The sequence below is a fragment of the Archocentrus centrarchus genome, chromosome 23, assembly GCF_007364275.1.
Source record: "Archocentrus centrarchus isolate MPI-CPG fArcCen1 chromosome 23, fArcCen1, whole genome shotgun sequence".
In the NCBI taxonomy this organism is placed as follows: Eukaryota; Metazoa; Chordata; class Actinopteri; order Cichliformes; family Cichlidae; genus Archocentrus; species Archocentrus centrarchus.
This window is the reverse complement of record NC_044368.1, coordinates 24,427,959-24,444,763: the sequence shown is the minus strand read 5'-3', so window position 1 is coordinate 24,444,763 and position 16,805 is coordinate 24,427,959. Positions and strand designations below refer to the sequence as shown.

The window sequence follows — 16,805 nt, the reverse complement described above, 5'->3', positions numbered from 1 at the left end:
GGTTCAATCTGTTAGCTCTGTTCATGGAGTGAGCAGAACTGCTGTATGACAACCCAAAAACCACAGCAACAACCACAGTAAAACATCCCCCCAGTGGCCTCCGATAGCTCGTCCATCTTTCATATGTTGTTCATTATAAAGTGCTAATTAATATCCAGAGGGAATACTGAGAGTCTGCTCATCAGAGCCACAGTACTTGGCTGTAGGGGCTTTTTGGGTGGATGTTCATCTGAGTGTCAGAAAGAAAAGCGGTGGAATCGTGTTACTGTGAAGGAACATTTCTGGGACTGGATATTGAACAGCTTCGGGTTTGTGTCCATACTGCATACTCCATATTACTGTACTAGCAGACAGACCTCTCCTGTTGTTGCTGTTTAGACTCAACCATCAGCTGGTGTAAAGGTAGCTGATGACATCACTGATTTCATTAGGAATGCCAGTCTAGTGCCTTTATGGTTATTAATAGTGATTTTAACACAATCAGCTTTTCAACAGTGTGCCAATTGTGCCACTAGACAAAACAGCTCCTGGACTTACTGTATGCAAATACATACAGCGCCACTGCTCATTAAGACGTGCAGATGTACTCACCAGCAGAACAGCTCACTTTTTAATCAGCTTAGAAACCATAACAATCAGCTGCATACACATAAAGCCAATGATTCCACCCAGTAGTTTGTGTTTATCCTGTCCATGTATGGACTTGGAAAACCGCCTGTGGACAGTAAGCAACTGACAGTCAAACCAAAGACAACATCGACAAGCTCGTCCACAGTACAGTGTAAAAGGACATTTTTGGAAATGCATTTAAGTAGGAAACAAAGACCATCAAAGATTATACATCACAAAACAAGCTCGATGATTACAATGTTACAAATCAGTACATAATCAAGTCTAATTTCTTTATCGTGTTTAGGCATGCATAACTGTAGGTTGGAACTGATAAAACTGCATGCCGTCACTGTTAATCAGTTAATCACAATCAGCTGAATCCATATCCTGGTGATTTCACATACGTTGTCCCTGATCCTAAAGGTTACACCATAAAATTATTCACAAACACAGATATTACATTTACACACTTTGAAAAAATCTCCATAGATCTTCATGTGCTGCAGTAGCCCATTAGCAGAGGTGGGGTGGGTCTGTAGTGAGGGCAGAAATATTCAACAAGAAACTCCCTCTGAGATGACTTTAGAGAAATGAGATCTGGAAGCCCACTCAGGCATACTTGGGGAAAAACAGCCATGGGCCCCTACACTACTGTGTGGAAATTATGTTACCGTGTGCAGAAAGGGTTATTTATTTTTTTGCATATTTGTCACACTTGCATGTTTCAAATCATCAAATAAGTTTTAATATTAGACAAAGATAACCTGAGTAAATATAAAATGCTGTTTTTAAATGATGATTTCACTTATTAGGCTTACAAAAAGCTATCTAAACCTGCCTGCCCCTGAACCTAATAACTGACAGCAAGAACTGCATTAGTTTGAATTCAGCCTCATTGGGGGAGTGGGGTGGGGGTGTTTAAGGTCATACCAAAGCATCTCAGTCAGATTAAGTCCAGACTTTGACGAGGCCACTCCAAAACCTTAATTTCTTTTTTTTTTTTTTGGAGTCATTCAGAGGTGGACTTGCTGCTGTTTCAGGTCATTGTTCTGCTGCATAACCCAAGTGCCCTTGAGCCTCAGAGCATGAACTGATGGCCGGACATTCTCCTTCAGGATTTTCTGGTAGAGAGCAGAATTCACAGTCCCATCAGTTACAGCAGGTCATCCAGGTCATGAAGCAGCCCCAGACCATCACACCACCACGTCTGACTGTTGGTCTGATCCTTTTATAAATCCCGCTCTGTTAATGTAATGTAAATAAAATGTAAACTCATCAGTCCACAGAATATTTTCCTCAAGGATCACCAAGATGTTTTGTGGCAAACTGAGACGAGCCTGTGAGTTCTTGTTGGTCAGCAGTGCTTTTCTCCTTGGAGGCCATTTTTGTCCAGTCTCTGATTGTTGAATCGTGAACTCTGACCTTAACTGGGGTAAGTGAGGTCTGCAGTTCTTTACATGTTCTGGGAGGGGGTGGGACCTCCTTGATGTGTCATTTATGTCTCTTGGAATAGTTTTGGGGGGCTGGCCTCACCTGGGAAGGTCCACTACTGTCAGCACCGTCTGCTGGATAAGCAGCTTTGTTTCTCGTCTGGTTTCGAGTTTCTTTCTGAGCTCTTTTAGTCTGTCAGGCTTGATTTAAGTGATTCTTGATTGAACAGATGTGGCAGTAACCAGGCCTGGGTGTAATTAGTGAAACGGAGCTCAACTTTTTAAAAAAAAATACAGTTAATCACAGTAAGTTCATGATTTAACAAAGGGGGCAATCACTTCTTCACACAGGGAGGGGCTCATGACTTCAAACCAGGAACTCACTTAATGTGAGCTCACTGTGCCACCCAAAGCATTCACTGTATGTTCTCTACTAAAGTTTACATTTTATGTCATTATCTTTTAAAGATGTGTTGACATTTTCTAACAGTTCTGAATTTGTTCATAGTCCAAATAAATCGAGGGAAGAAAATATTGAATCACATTCATGCATATGTGCAATTTACACTCAAATTCGGGCACGCACATGGTTTGTGAACGAGCGCTGCATTTGGCCTCTTCTGAGACAGCAATGTCCTCATCCTAACAAACTGCATGAAGTGGAAAAACAGGAATGACTGGGATTTAAAAAGCAGAACTGCCTCAGGCCAGCTGGGGTGCTAATGGGCCTCCCTTTACGTCACTGAGCTGTCTCGTAAGACGATGAGAAATTTTTGGTTTCAGGACACAGAAAAACTCACTGATATTGATGAACGTCAATGAACTGCAGGGTCATCGGGGGTTCAAACAAACAGCAGATGGAAAGTATACGAAGTACACATTCTTTTTGACAGTTACAAAAATTCAGTTCAACAATCTCATTTTTGGTGAACTTCAAGACACCAACACTCACATGAGTATAAATTAATCACAACACAGGCAAGTCGCAGGGTTTCAGCTATGCTATTAGAGCTGGCAGAAGCTGAGCGCTGCAGTTTGTCACACTGCAGCGCTCAGTGTTTTTTCATCGAGTCGAGGACACGGAGAATGTGCAGGAAGAGGTTCACAATGTCCAGGTAGAGGTTAATGGAGGCCAAGATGTGCTCTTCAGGAGAGAGCTGCTTCATCAGCAGGCTGGTGTCATAGATGATGAAGCCACAGAAGACCAAGGCCCCAGCTCCAGCCAGGAGGAGATCAGTGCTGTCACTGTGAAAGACGAACTGGAAACAGAACAGAGCGAAAAGGGAATTCAAGGCTGGATACATGTGTCATCTGAGGGAAAAGGAGCAGAGCAGAGGGGAAGGCTAGTTTGGAAACTGTCACTGTAGTCTTCAACACTAAAAGGTCACATTTGGCCCTACAATAATACAGAGAAACCCAACATCCACACGACCAACAGTGGGAGGGAAAAACTGTTAACAGGAAGAAGCCTCCAGCAGGACCAGGCTCAGGGAGGGGCAGCTGTCTACCATGACCAGCTGGGGTGAGAAGTAAAGAGAGTAGAGACAGGACAAAAGCAAATCATAGGAGAGAGAGCCAGAGTTTAATAATTGATAATGATTAAATATAGTAGTTGTGTATAAACAGTGTTAAAAGAGGTGAGTGAAAAGAAACAGTGCATTATGGGAACCCCCCAGCAGACTAGGCCTATAGCAGCATAACTAAGGGAGGGTTCAGGGTCACCTGATCCAGCCCTAACTATAAGCTTGATCATAAAGGAAAGTTTTAACCTAATCTTAAAAATAGAGAGGGTGTCTGTCTCCTGAATCCAAGCTGGGAGCTGGTTCCACAGAAGAGGGGCCTGAAAGCTGAAGGCTCTGCCTCCCATTCTACTCTTAAGTATCCTAGGAACCACAAGTAAGCCAGTAGTCTGAGAGCGAAGTGCTCTGTTGGGGTGATATGGGACTATGAGGTCTTTGAGATAAGATGGGGCCTGATTATTAACTTTAATTAATGGTAAGACTTCTTTGCAGGGATGGTATTGGAGGAACCTCAGTCTCACTGCCAAGAAAACCAGCGAGCTAAATGTAGGCTATAGGAAGAATGGGGGCAACATCACCAGGGACAAACACATCAACTACATGGTTCAGAAGAATAATAGAAGAATTGCCCAAATATCTTAACAAAGCCAACCATGTCCTAATAAACTGAACCCCTCCTCAGGGTCTCAAAGCAGAGTGTGAAAGGTTTAAACCCACTGGGCTAGCCCCTCCTATTGAGGCCTGCAGGATCAAAGAGGGACCAAAATACATAAAATCATCCCGCAGCAAACATTATCCACCTGACATGGCTAACCCTGCTGCTGTTGTAGCATCCATAGCCAGGGTCAATGCACCACTTCCCCCAACTGAGCTATTGCCATCATTGTGATGAAGGTTGGAATTATCCGCAGTATGATTAACCTGACCCCACAACTTTAAAGTCACATTTACCCATTCATAAAGCACTTTATTCTATGTACACAATGCTTTGTCTGTGACACACACTGAATTTATCAGGGCAAATTTGGGGTTCAGTATGTTACCCAAGCAGACCACCCACCTTCTGATCACTGGAATGCTTGGAGCACCAATGCAGTGCTCTTTCTTTTTCTGTCCATTTCTTTAAGCCCGTGGCCTTTGTAACTACTTAGTTATGCCATACATTTATGACAGACACATTGATATCAGGCAGCTCCACTCACCCTCATGAAGGTTGCAATGATGAGGATCCACAGGCAGGAGAAAAGCCTGCAAGGTCAAAACAGATCAGATGCTCAGCAAAGAAACTCTTCAGTACAGTTTGTTTTCTCTGAGCTGCCAACTTTTAGGACAACATTACAGCGCTCGCACTCTTATACCTCTCCAACTTCAGATAGAAGGCATCTCATGTTGTTGTAACCTTCCAAAACCACCCATCAGACAACCATCCATACTCACATTCACACCTATGGGCAATTTAGAGTGACCCATTAACCTAACCCCAGTAACTGCATGTCTTTGGACTGTGGGAGGAAACCCACACAGACACGGGGAGATCATGCAAACTCCACACAGAAAACCCTGGGCCAAGCTGGATTCAAACCCAGACCTTCTAGATGTCCTTCTAGCTGTGAGGCAGCAGTGCTAACCACCATGCCACCGTGCTGAAGGATGTGATATTAGGGGTGGGACTTTAACGCGTTAATTTCAATTAATTAATTACGGGGAAAATAACGAATTAAAATTTTTAACGCATGTTAATCGCACTTTGCACCGTGGAACATTTCTCAGTGCACGAGTTCCAGGCATACAGATTATATCGACGCACAATGTCCAAACTCAGGGGCCGCATCCTTCGAAGGACCGGCCCAAGAAGATCGCAAAGGCCGGAAGTGAGCAGCGAGCCTTCATATCAGCGTCGCCTGCCCTCACCTCTGCGTAGCTCATGTCGTGACAGTGCGAAGCACAGCTGTGTAAAAGCAGCTGGTTAAACAGAGAACAAACTTTTGCTCCTTTTTGTGGTTTAATTTTAAGTCTTTTATTGAAAATAAGCTGTTAAAACAAGCATGACACATTTCAACATCAAGGAATACAGCTGAGAGAATGACTAATTTCCAACTATATTAAGTGAGACATTAATGTTGAATAAAACTATCCAGTTATGATGATTAACTTTAATTTCAGGAGTTTGCTTATCACAGGAGCACTTCCACCCTTCATTGGTCTGTGTAGTAGACTGGTGGGAAAATAAACTAAATTTTGAAGTTTAAGCTTATGTATATTGATTCATTCATCAACCAAACTTAAATTAATATTTATCATGTTAAATATTTAAATGTGATTAAAATGTGATTAATTTCAATTAATTAATTACAAAGCTTCTAATTAATGCGATTAATTTTTTTAATCGAGTCCCACCCCTAATTCATATACTTCAGGCTAGCAGATCAGACTTCCTGTGCGATCAGATAACACGTTTTAGGAGTCCTACCACTCCGAAGCACAGCACTCACCCTGCTCCCATTTTGCTGAAATCTCTCTTAGATTGGAAGGTGTAGGCTGTTAATCCAGTGAACACAGCACAGGTGAGAAACAAAGCTTGCAGTATTGTGGAGTATTCATAGAAGGTCACTGTAGAGAGGAAAAAAGGCCATTACACCCTTAGACTGAAAGAGTGGAAACTAAGAAAAAAGAAAAAAAGACTTACGAGCTGTGGCCACAGAAAGTGCCTCCAACAGAGTCTGCAAACATCACAACAACACATTAGCTGCACTGGCACACAAACATTTAGGACATACACTACACTACCAACAGCATTCACTCATCTGCCTTCACACATACATGAACCTGAGTAACACCTTAATCCAGAGGCTTTAATGTGATGTGGGTCCACCCTTTGCAGCTGTAACAGCGTCAGCTCTTCTGGGAAGTCTTTCCACAGGTTTAGGAGTTTTTATGGGAATTTCTGACCATTCTTCCAGAAGCACATCTGTGAGGTCAGACGCTGATACATAGCCAACTAATAAAGACTGATTGATCATTTTTAAGATTGAAGCATCAATAATTGGAAAGACTTCTTTGAACAGTCTAGTAGGAATGGGATCTAACAAACATGTTGCTGGTTTGGAGGAAGTAACTATTGAAGTTAACTCTGAAAGATCAACTGGAGCCAAAGAGTCTAAACAAATACCAGCAGTGCTGAAAGCAGCCGAACATGAAGATAAATCTTTGAGATGGTTATGAATAATTTTTTCTCTAATGTCTAAAATTTTATTTGTAAAGAAATCCATGAAGTCACTACTAGTTAAAGTGAAAGGAATACTCGGCTCTACAGAGCTCTGACTCTTTGTCAGCCTGGCTACAGTGCTGAAAACAAACCTGGGGTTGTTCTTATTTTCTTCAATTAATGATGAATAGTAAGATGTCCTAGCTTTATGGAGGGCTTTTTGATAGAGCAACAAACTCTTTTTCCAGGCTAAATGAGCATCTTCTAATTTAGTGAGACGCCATTCCCTCTCCAGCTTTCGGGTTATCTGCTTTAAGCTGTGCATTTGTGAATTATACCACGGAGTCAGGCACTTCTGATTTGAAGCTTTCCTTTTCAGAGGAGCCACAGTATCCAAAGTTATACGCAGTGAGGATGTAAAACTATTGACGAGATAATCGACCTCACTGGGAGCAGAGTTTAGGTAGCTGCTCTGCACTGTGTTGGCACTGAAGAGCATAATAATGAAGGAATTAGATCCTTAAACTTAGTTACAGCACTTTCACAAAGACTTCTACTGTAATAAAACTTATTCCCCACTGCTGTGTAATCCATTAAAGGAAATGTAAATGTTACTAAGAAATGATCAGACAGGAGGGGGCTTTCAGGGAATACTGTTAGGTCTTCAGTTTCTCTGCCATATGTCAGGAACAGACTTGGCACAGTGCAGTCAGACTAGTTCTCCTGGCAACTGCCAAACACAGACGTGTGGTTCACCAACACATCTCCACTGCTCTGGAGTTCAGTGCCAGCATCCTTTTCACCGCTGCATCGGAATTCATGGTCAGCTAATGTAAAAAAATTAGATTCTTATAAATCAGTTTGTTTATAGCCTTTATCTGACTATCACAGGAGTGAGAATTAGACCATGCGTATTCTTTGACTGGGCTCACTGAGACACACCACCTCATTATTATCCCGGGGCAGTCACTGACAACAATTCTGGCAATTGCTATTTAAATTCATTTAATTTAAAAACATATATATTTAAGAGACTGAAAACAAAAGAAGCTTACAAATGTGAACAGCAGGTAGAGGTTTGCTGGATGTTGGTGCCTGTACACAGCTAGGGCCAGCAGAAGAGCCAGAGAGAGCAGAGATGAAACCAAAACCACCGCGGGACTGAGGGAGAAACCACATCACTGTGAGATAATATGGCAAACACAGCTCCATAGAAATTATGCATAAAGGATTTGGACAACTAATGAACAGCATGGTACGCCACTTCTCTTGGGTGGCTTGTTGGTGTTATTCTAAGGACACAGTACATCATTTTATGATGCCACTCCTCTCTTTAAATTTTGGCTTCAGCATGATCATTGCTGACTGAGTGCAGTGTACACACTGATGTGCAAGCACCATTTTTGACTCTTGTCAACGAAAGTTTAAGCGAGCACGACAGCACCTTAAACATCCAGGACTATGTTGATATTGACTTTCAGTCTCATTAAAAGTGTACAAACTGTTTTTGCCCTGTTTTATGTTTGTATGCTTCAATAAATTGCTGCACCTATTTGCTGTTTTTCACCACCACAGGTATCACTAATCTTTTGTCCCTTTTTCTCAGCCAGCTTTATTTTTTTTATAATATGCTTTCAGCATCTCCTCCTCTCTGCCTCTAACTGCTGCTTTCTTTGACTCCTCATTTATTTAACTACAGGAAGTGGTGACCGAGGGCATAACCATTACTACCAACATACTGGTTCTTGGACGATGAAAACAAAACGGACAAGAAGCTGCGGGAAATAGCGTAACTTCAGCTTCTCATGAGAGAAGACGAGGTACTCCTGTCCTTTAAAATGAATAAACTGCACCGTCTGGTTACATGTTAACCAGCCAGTTCTCACCTTGCGAGGATAAAATCTCTGATGGTCTGAGAAAACATGAAGACGGCAGAGGTGGCAGTCGTCAAGATGACCTGCAAGCTCAGGAGGGTGTACACCTTCCTTAAGAAATCTAATCAACAAAGACACAGCTCTTTAATCGAAGAAAGCAGTGATAGCTTAGTGGTAAGGGTACAGCAGACACATTTAGATTTCCACAGTAACTAGCATTAACTAGTGTTAGCTAGGTTAGCCAGGCTGCGTCAGCCCTACGACACAAACATTGCTTTACTTACCCATCCGTATCTGGACACTGGCTGTAGCCACATTCGTACCGTAGTTAAAGTCGTCTTCAATAGAAGACCGTGGGTATTTTTCACTACTCATCGTGTTAACCCGGCGTTTCCTCAGCTAGCTCCAGAAACGTATTTTTTCTTTACGGCTTCTTCTGCTGTTGCTGTCAGAGTGCCTCTGATTCTTCTTCGGTGGTCAACCAAAATACATTACCGCCCCCTGCTGGGCACTCCTGCCGCAAACATTTTTATGCTCCAACACACACCGGTGCATTTTCTGTTTCACTTGGTCCCATGTTGTGTTTTTCCAGGAGTTGCATAGCTGTATTTAATGTGACCTGTTCTTAACCTACAAAATATGACTTCTTCCCGTCTTTGCTGCCTCGCTTTGACCCACCTTTGTTTAATACTGTGTGTCTTCCCTTTGGTTCACGGGTTAGGGTTTAGCACTGTAGCAGGTCTGTGGGGTTCTTTGTGTGTACTCTGACTCCCCCCACTGTCCAAGACATGCATGAGATTATGTTAACTGATGATTCTAATTTGACCACCCTGTCCCACTTATCTACAGTATCTACAGTATCACCCCCCCTAATGTCACCCTCACATTCTCCACTAGGGGCGCAGCAGTGCTTCAAGTAAAGTAAATCCAGCCGGTTGCTTGCACTGTAGTTATGTGAGATAATTAGTACTAAAGCTGCATCTGAACAGAAGACAAGAAGAGGAGATTATTAATAGTGCAGCAGATTGATGAGACACAGACGAGAGCCATGAACAAACATCAGCCATAGCAGTACGACTGGAACGTCCCGAAGAACAAAGTCGTCACTGATGTACTGAGTAGATTTTGCGCCTTTTGCAGTAAATTGTGTGCCACAGACTTTGTCATTCACATTTGCACAACTTATTTAAATATTGTCCTCATGAAAGGGAAACGCTTACAAATACATATGTCATAAGAGCACCTGCAAAAATATTCCAGTTCACAACTTTCAGTCACAAAACTGACACTGTTCCTGTTTAGTAACTCAATTAGCTTTTTAATCATACTCTGGATCTTGTCCTGACATATGGCATAGAAACTGAAGACTTAACAGTATTCCCTGAAAGCCCCCTCCTGTCTGATCATTTCTTAGTAACATTTACATTTCCTTTAATGGATTACACAGCAGTGGGGAATAAGTTTTATTACAGTAGAAGTCTTTGTGAAAGTGCTGTAACTAAGTTTAAGGATCTAATTCCTTCATTGTTATGCTCTTCAGTGCCAACACAGTGCAGAGCAGCTACCTAAACTCTGCTCCCAGTGAGGTCGATTATCTCGTCAATAGTTTTACATCCTCACTGCATATAACTTTGGATACTGTGGCTCCTCTGAAAAGGAAAGCTTCAAATCAGAAGTGCCTGACTCCGTGGTATAATTCACAAACGCACAGCTTAAAGCAGATAACCCGAAAGCTGGAGAGGGAATGGCGTCTCACTAAATTAGAAGATGCTCATTTAGCCTGGAAAAAGAGTTTGTTGCTCTATAAAAAAGCCCTCCGTAAAGCTAGGACATCTTACTATTCATCATTAATTGAAGAAAATAAGAACAACCCCAGGTTTGTTTTCAGCACTGTAGCCAGGCTGACAAAGAGTCAGAGCTCTGTAGAGCCGAGTATTCCTTTCACTTTAACTAGTAGTGACTTCATGGATTTCTTTACAAATAAAATTTTAGACATTAGAGAAAAAATTATTCATAACCATCTCAAAGATTTATCTTCATGTTCGGCTGCTTTCAGCACTGCTGGTATTTGTTTAGACTCTTTGGCTCCAGTTGATCTTTCAGAGTTAACTTCAATAGTTACTTCCTCCAAACCAGCAACATGTTTGTTAGATCCCATTCCTACTAGACTGTTCAAAGAAGTCTTTCCAATCATTGATGCTTCAATCTTATTAAAAATGATCAATCTTATCTCAAAGACCTCATAGTACCATATCACCCCAACAGAGCACTTCGCTCTCAGACTGCTGGCTTACTTGTGGTTCCTCGGATACTTAAGAGTAGAATGGGAGGCAGAGCCTTCAGCTTTCAGGCCCCTCTTCTGTGGAACCAGCTCCCAGCTTGGATTCAGGAGACAGACACCCTCCATGTGTTTATACCACACTCTGCATTTAATCATTAGTTATTATTAATCTCTGTCTTGCTTCCAAAGTGTGTGTTTTGTCTTCTCTCCCTCCCTTCACCCCAACCAATAATGGCACATGGTTGCCCCTCCCTGTTCTTCCTGTTAAAAAGGAGTTTTTCTTTCCCACTGTCACTAAGTACTTGCTAATGTGGGGGGGGGGGGGGGGTCTCTTTATTATTATTGTAGGGTCTTTACAATATAAAGCTCCTTGAGGTGACTGTTGTTGTGATTTGGTGCTAAATAAATAAAATTGAATTGGACTAAAAAGATCAGTCAGCTCATCTGGCTGCTACTTGCACACACAGAAACTCACACTTTGTCCCTTTGTTTACATACCACTGTAGCTTGTCAGTGGCCTTGGATTTTACTCCTTTACACATACCTCATAAACACAATATATACACCGTTTGGTAACTCTTTCCTATCAGCTTGCCTGTGTTCTAATGTCCCCTCTCTTGTTTTGCGCAGCCAAATAACTACTTTCCCCACAGCGCACATGCAAATCATAAGCTCCTCCATATCAATCTGTTTTTGTGCCCATTATACACCTTTAACATTCATTTGCCTTTTACTGATATGATTCTGTCCACAGCTTTTCTACTCCCCAGCTGCTTCAGTTTTTTACATTTCTCTCTGTTTAATTAATCTTTGCAAAGTGTCGTTACGCTGCCCTCTCAGTGCACTGCTGCGTGTTTTATACCCGCACTAAGTGCCTCAGTGTTTCAGTTAGCTTGACTCGGCTTAGGGACTATTTGAATTCTCTGATTCCCCATCTAGCTGTTGTGCTCCCACTATCCCCAGACTAACAGATGCTCTCCACATTCTTTTGTCTGGATATTCCTCTCATGGGTTTGGCTCTTATCACAGTCACAGCTAAGCTACGGCAGACCTCCTCTTCTGATCTGGCTGTGATTTGATTGGATTCTTTTACTTTTTTCATCAGACCTTTTGATACAATTTCCAGAAGCACAGATGAAGCCAAATGACTTCAACAACTGTTGTATGGCCTGCACATCTAAAACTGTGACCCAGATGAATACCCTCCCTATTATAAATAATAATGAACCGAAAACTAACACTGAAGTTAATGAAAATGAAACCAAACAGTAAGAACTAAACTGACAGGAGCAACCCTGCTGTGGAAACAAAGTGAAACTAAGTGCATCAGAACAGTAAATTATAATAACACTGACATGCTGTCAGGAACAGAGTTCACTTCATATCAGAATTTGGTATTCACTGCTGCTGAGAGAAGAAGGCTAAAGCACACCTTACCTTAAGATGTACTTACATTTATGGGGTAAAACTCATTTATTACTGTTTCAGTGATTATCAAATTATGGATTCATTGTTTCTCTTGCTTCTGTTTCTTGATTGTGGCTCATATCCTGCAGATCGTCCTCAGACTATTAATGAAGGAGACTAATGAACCTGAACTCCTACTGAAAACACATTTACCACAATCTCTCTTCCATACCGAGGTCACGGGTGTTTGAGTGAGAAATCTCAGTTGTGAAATGAACAACGTTTGCCAACAAATTATTGTCAGTTGAGTGACCAGTATTATTTGTCGTTGAGAAGTGGTGGAATATACCTTTCCAAATAAAAATATCACAAAGAGCCATTAAAGATTTTAGCAGCTTTAATACAAAAATCACCAACACACGACTGGCAGTAGGAGTCAAAGGTCAAGACAAAATTATTAATTCTGTTTGGCCAAACGGGGACAGAACAGCAGTCTGACAGCTAAACTCTACGACTGTGGCTGCTGTGTGAGCTCACACACACACACACACACAGCCTGTTTACACAGCCCACACAGTACCCCTGCTGTATTTGCTTAACCTGTACTTTAAGTTGATCTCTGAAAAACATGATGGTACGAGGCAAAAGCAGTAATTCTGCACATGCTAAGGAAGGGAAAGGTTGTTTAGCTGATTTTCCATTACAGTACGCACTGCGTTCTTCTTGATGATCCTTACATGGTTTTTAAATGTGAAGAAATTAAGAAAAATCGAGGCTCACAAGAAAAAATAATGGTAGAAAGAATAATAGAGGGGACTGAATATGTCTTTACTATTATTGCTATTATTATGATGATGTAGTTCCATGGAGATAAAATTTCAGGGAGTTTCCAGGGTGGTTCCACAAAAGCCCGTCCCCAATGAACAGAACCTGTGTACTGGTATTTTACCTGGTAACAGCCTGAGAGAATTGGTGATTGGCCGGTGTGAAGCAGTGGGCTGTCTTAGCGCGCTGGCTTATACGGACGTGCGCTGCAGTTTCCCTTTAGTTTCGCTGCGCCACAGGACACGGACGGTCTCACAGTCACACTCTCAGGTTTCTGATCCCACAGACAACATGAAGGCTGCGCTCTGCCTGGCGGTCATTGCAGTTATCTACTGCACAGTGGAGTCTAAATACTGTAAGTACTTTTTAAATCTTATATTGTTGGCTGTGTGTGTTGACAGTTTACTGACAAGTGTTAGGGTCAGTTCTTCAGGTCAAAGGTCTTTCTCCGTCACGGCTCTGTGTACCTGTGATCACGGTTTGACTCGGCTCGAAGTTTTCTGATGTTTTCATGCGTTTTTCAGCGTAGAGGGAACAGGCGGGCAGTGAGGCGTTTTCGAGGAACACAAAGCTTTATTTATTTATTTATTTATTTATTATCCATCGATGACAAGTTCAGTCCACAGGAAGTCCACGGCTGTATCAACACTTTATATTACAGTCCAAACTATAGAAAACATGTCTATGATGTTTTTAACTGGATGGAAGTCCCCTCAGCATTTTGGATTCACTTTCGATTTCCTGTAAATACTGAGCTTGTTGTGACAGCGCCCCCCACTGGCTGCAATGTTAGTTAATCAGAACGCTCCACCACTGAGTTAGTCTGAAAGTGTCTGTCTGCTCAGTATGGCTGTGTGTTCAGCCTCAGCAGCCTTGTGTTGATGGTCTCTAATTTATTCTCACATTTGGAGCTCACTGAGTTGTGTTTGCTGATATGGTCAATGACAGTTTCACACTCACACAGTTCAGAGTGAAAGCACCAAAGCATTTTATCAGGAATTAAATTTGTGGCATTAGGGATAACGATACATTTCAGGTCATGTGCACCTTGTAGAAGGAGGCCAGTCAAAGACTAGAAGCTAACACCTGTGCTCATTCACTTCTGTGTTCAGTCTTTTCATAGTCTGTATAAAGTCAGGTAAAATAGTTGCTGTAGGAATGGCCTCACACAGGCTGCTCCTCACATGGACACTGACGAATGCTTTAGATTTCCTCCAGTAAGAATAACAGTGTCCAGATTTGGTGGTTTAAAGTAATTTGATAAAACTTGTGTTGTTTCCTTCAGCGGCACCTAAGGTTATGGTGTACAGCCGGAATCCAGGACAATATGGGAAGGACAACGTCATCATCTGCCACGTGAGTGGCTTCCACCCCCCTGACATCACCATCACACTGCTGAAGAATGGCGTGGAGATTCCCGACGCCAAGCAGACAGACTTGGTCTTCAAGCAGGACTGGCACTTTCATCTGACCAAGCATGCGAGCTTCACACCACAGGAAGGAGAGTCCTACACGTGCAAGGTCACTCATGGTTCAAACGAGCCTAAAATCTATAAATGGGGTGAGTTAAACACAGCCAACATGTGTGCAGCACACAGTTGTACACAAACGTCATGTAGCACCCATTTGGTCTTAATAAAAAATATATAAAATGTGCGATCATACACATTTAAATCTGCTTCAGTGGTGAATTAACTCGAGTCTTCTATGAAATGAATAACAACATTAATATTGTCTTTTCACAGAGTCAAACATGTAAGCAGCAGAGGAGGCCCAGCTTTCTGAGATCCTAGGAGAGGCTGCACAGGAGGGAGTCCAATAATGGAGCATACACGAGTGACACGTGATCAGCACAGCTGCTGATTGGTTCTGATATTCTCTGTTCAATCCACATGCTCAAATAATCCTCAGATTTTCTTCTTCTCACAGAATCATTTTCATCATGTTTCAGTCAGTTAGGATTTTGTTATGATTGTTGGTGATGTAGAGATTGAGTTTATAGACATTTAGTAATAATTTTTTCAGTGTGTCACTTCTTGCTTGATTGCCTTTGATGCTGCAAATTCGGTGCATTTGTTCAGCTCTAATCACTAAAGCCTGTTTTTCACTTTGTTGTAATATTGTTTCCATATGACTGGTTATAGGTAAGTTTTAACGCTCACTGTTTTATACCTGAGTAATTTCTCTGATGGTAATTGGTGGAATAAATTATACACATGTAAAATAATAAATACCTCTTGGAGGATTCATGATGTCTTCATTATTTTTAACAAAAGCCACAGAACGTTTCCTGCTGTACAGGAATTTGTGTTTTGAATCAGTACAAGGATGTTACCCTTCCACTCTAATGCAGGGTCCACACAGCTGTGTGTGTGTTAATGAGGCTCAGGGCTCCACAGGTGTGAGTCCTGCAGTGTCGTAGTTCTTCCAAGGACACAGTCGTCAAAACGAAGTACAGCCTCACCTGCTTCCATGAATATTAAGAGGTTACGTTTTTTTTTAATTCTTTTTTTATTGTGAAGAAGAACCACAAAAAACAAAAGGTGGAGTAATATATCCATATTCTATCCTTTCATTTTTACAAATTATATATAAACTTTGAAACATTCGGGACAGAGAATATTACATATTTTAGCATATATTACACATATATGCTAAACAATTAGCTTATTTGGGACATAAGTGGTGGCTACAGGAAATTAAATATAAACAGATCAAAGACAAACAGGATAATAACAGGATTATTAATACAATACCTCTGCACAATCTGGCTTTAATGGTTTTATGTAGCTGACCCATTTAAACCATAGATTAGTAAATTTTCTTATGGTATAAATCTCATTAACAACATCTATCCAATCAGAGACTGGGGGGGGGGGGGGTCTTGTGAGTGCTTTTTTACAAGCTGATATAAAAATGGCAAATAAGTACTTATTGGCAGATCTAGTCAGGAAATCACAATTCCCCATAAATAAATGAAAAAATTGTAAAGGTATTTTATTATTGAGTATATGAATTATAATTCTGCCCAAAATGGTTTTATTTTTGGACATTCCCAAAATATATGCCAGCGATCAGCTGGCACAGCCTCCAATACTCAACATCTCCAGGATCAAAATGTGCTTTTTGCTTTGGTGTTATAAAAAAATGAATAAGACATTTCCAGTTAAACTCCTGCCACATATGAGAATTTGTACATTTCCATTGAAACTCATAAAGTTTAACCGTTTGTCTGTAGATACAGATCTATTACATTCCCTTTCCCATTTTACTCTGACGTAGTCTGTGGAATGGGTATTTATCATCAGCAGATCTTTATAAATCCCAGAAATAACCCCCTTAATTATTAAGAGGTTAAGTTAAGGTGCTGCTAATAAAACACTTGATTAACTGATCAGCAAGTGCGATGACCTCCATGAAGCAGAAATTTGGGTCGTTTGAAGGTCTGGAGCATTCAGGTGTGCTAATATCACGAAACTTGTACAGGTAAGAGACTGATACGAGGGATGCTCTGGGAGACAGGTGTGGTCACACGGCTCTGGGAGAGAGGAAAGAGTCCAAGCTGGTCCCAAAGAGATTCCACAGAGACAGTCCAGGAAGTGAAGGGGAACATGAGATGGTACCTTACTTTGAAATGCTGGGATGAACTTT

General features: G+C 41.5%; 2 protein-coding genes across 2 annotated transcripts; one reads left to right on the top strand and one right to left on the bottom strand.

The window, feature by feature from the left end:
* Nucleotides 1-1,693: 1,693 nt before the first annotated feature.
* Nucleotides 1,694-9,113, bottom strand: tmbim4 (transmembrane BAX inhibitor motif containing 4). The gene is made up of 7 exons (XM_030720420.1): nt 8,926-9,113; nt 8,654-8,762; nt 7,823-7,928; nt 6,249-6,282; nt 6,055-6,172; nt 4,765-4,810; nt 1,694-3,301 (listed from the first exon to the last, which is right to left on the bottom strand). The coding sequence occupies exons 1-7, from the start codon at nt 9,014-9,016 to the stop codon at nt 3,095-3,097; spliced, it is 711 nt and encodes a 236-aa protein (XP_030576280.1). The 5' UTR covers nt 9,017-9,113; the 3' UTR covers nt 1,694-3,094.
* A 4,238-nt stretch (nt 9,114-13,351) lies between these two features.
* Nucleotides 13,352-15,403, top strand: LOC115773457 (beta-2-microglobulin-like). Its single transcript, XM_030720200.1, has 3 exons — nt 13,352-13,509; nt 14,440-14,715; nt 14,900-15,403. Exons 1-3 carry the CDS (start codon nt 13,446-13,448, stop codon nt 14,911-14,913), a joined length of 354 nt encoding a protein of 117 aa, XP_030576060.1. The 5' UTR covers nt 13,352-13,445; the 3' UTR covers nt 14,914-15,403.
* Nucleotides 15,404-16,805: the final 1,402 nt, after the last annotated feature.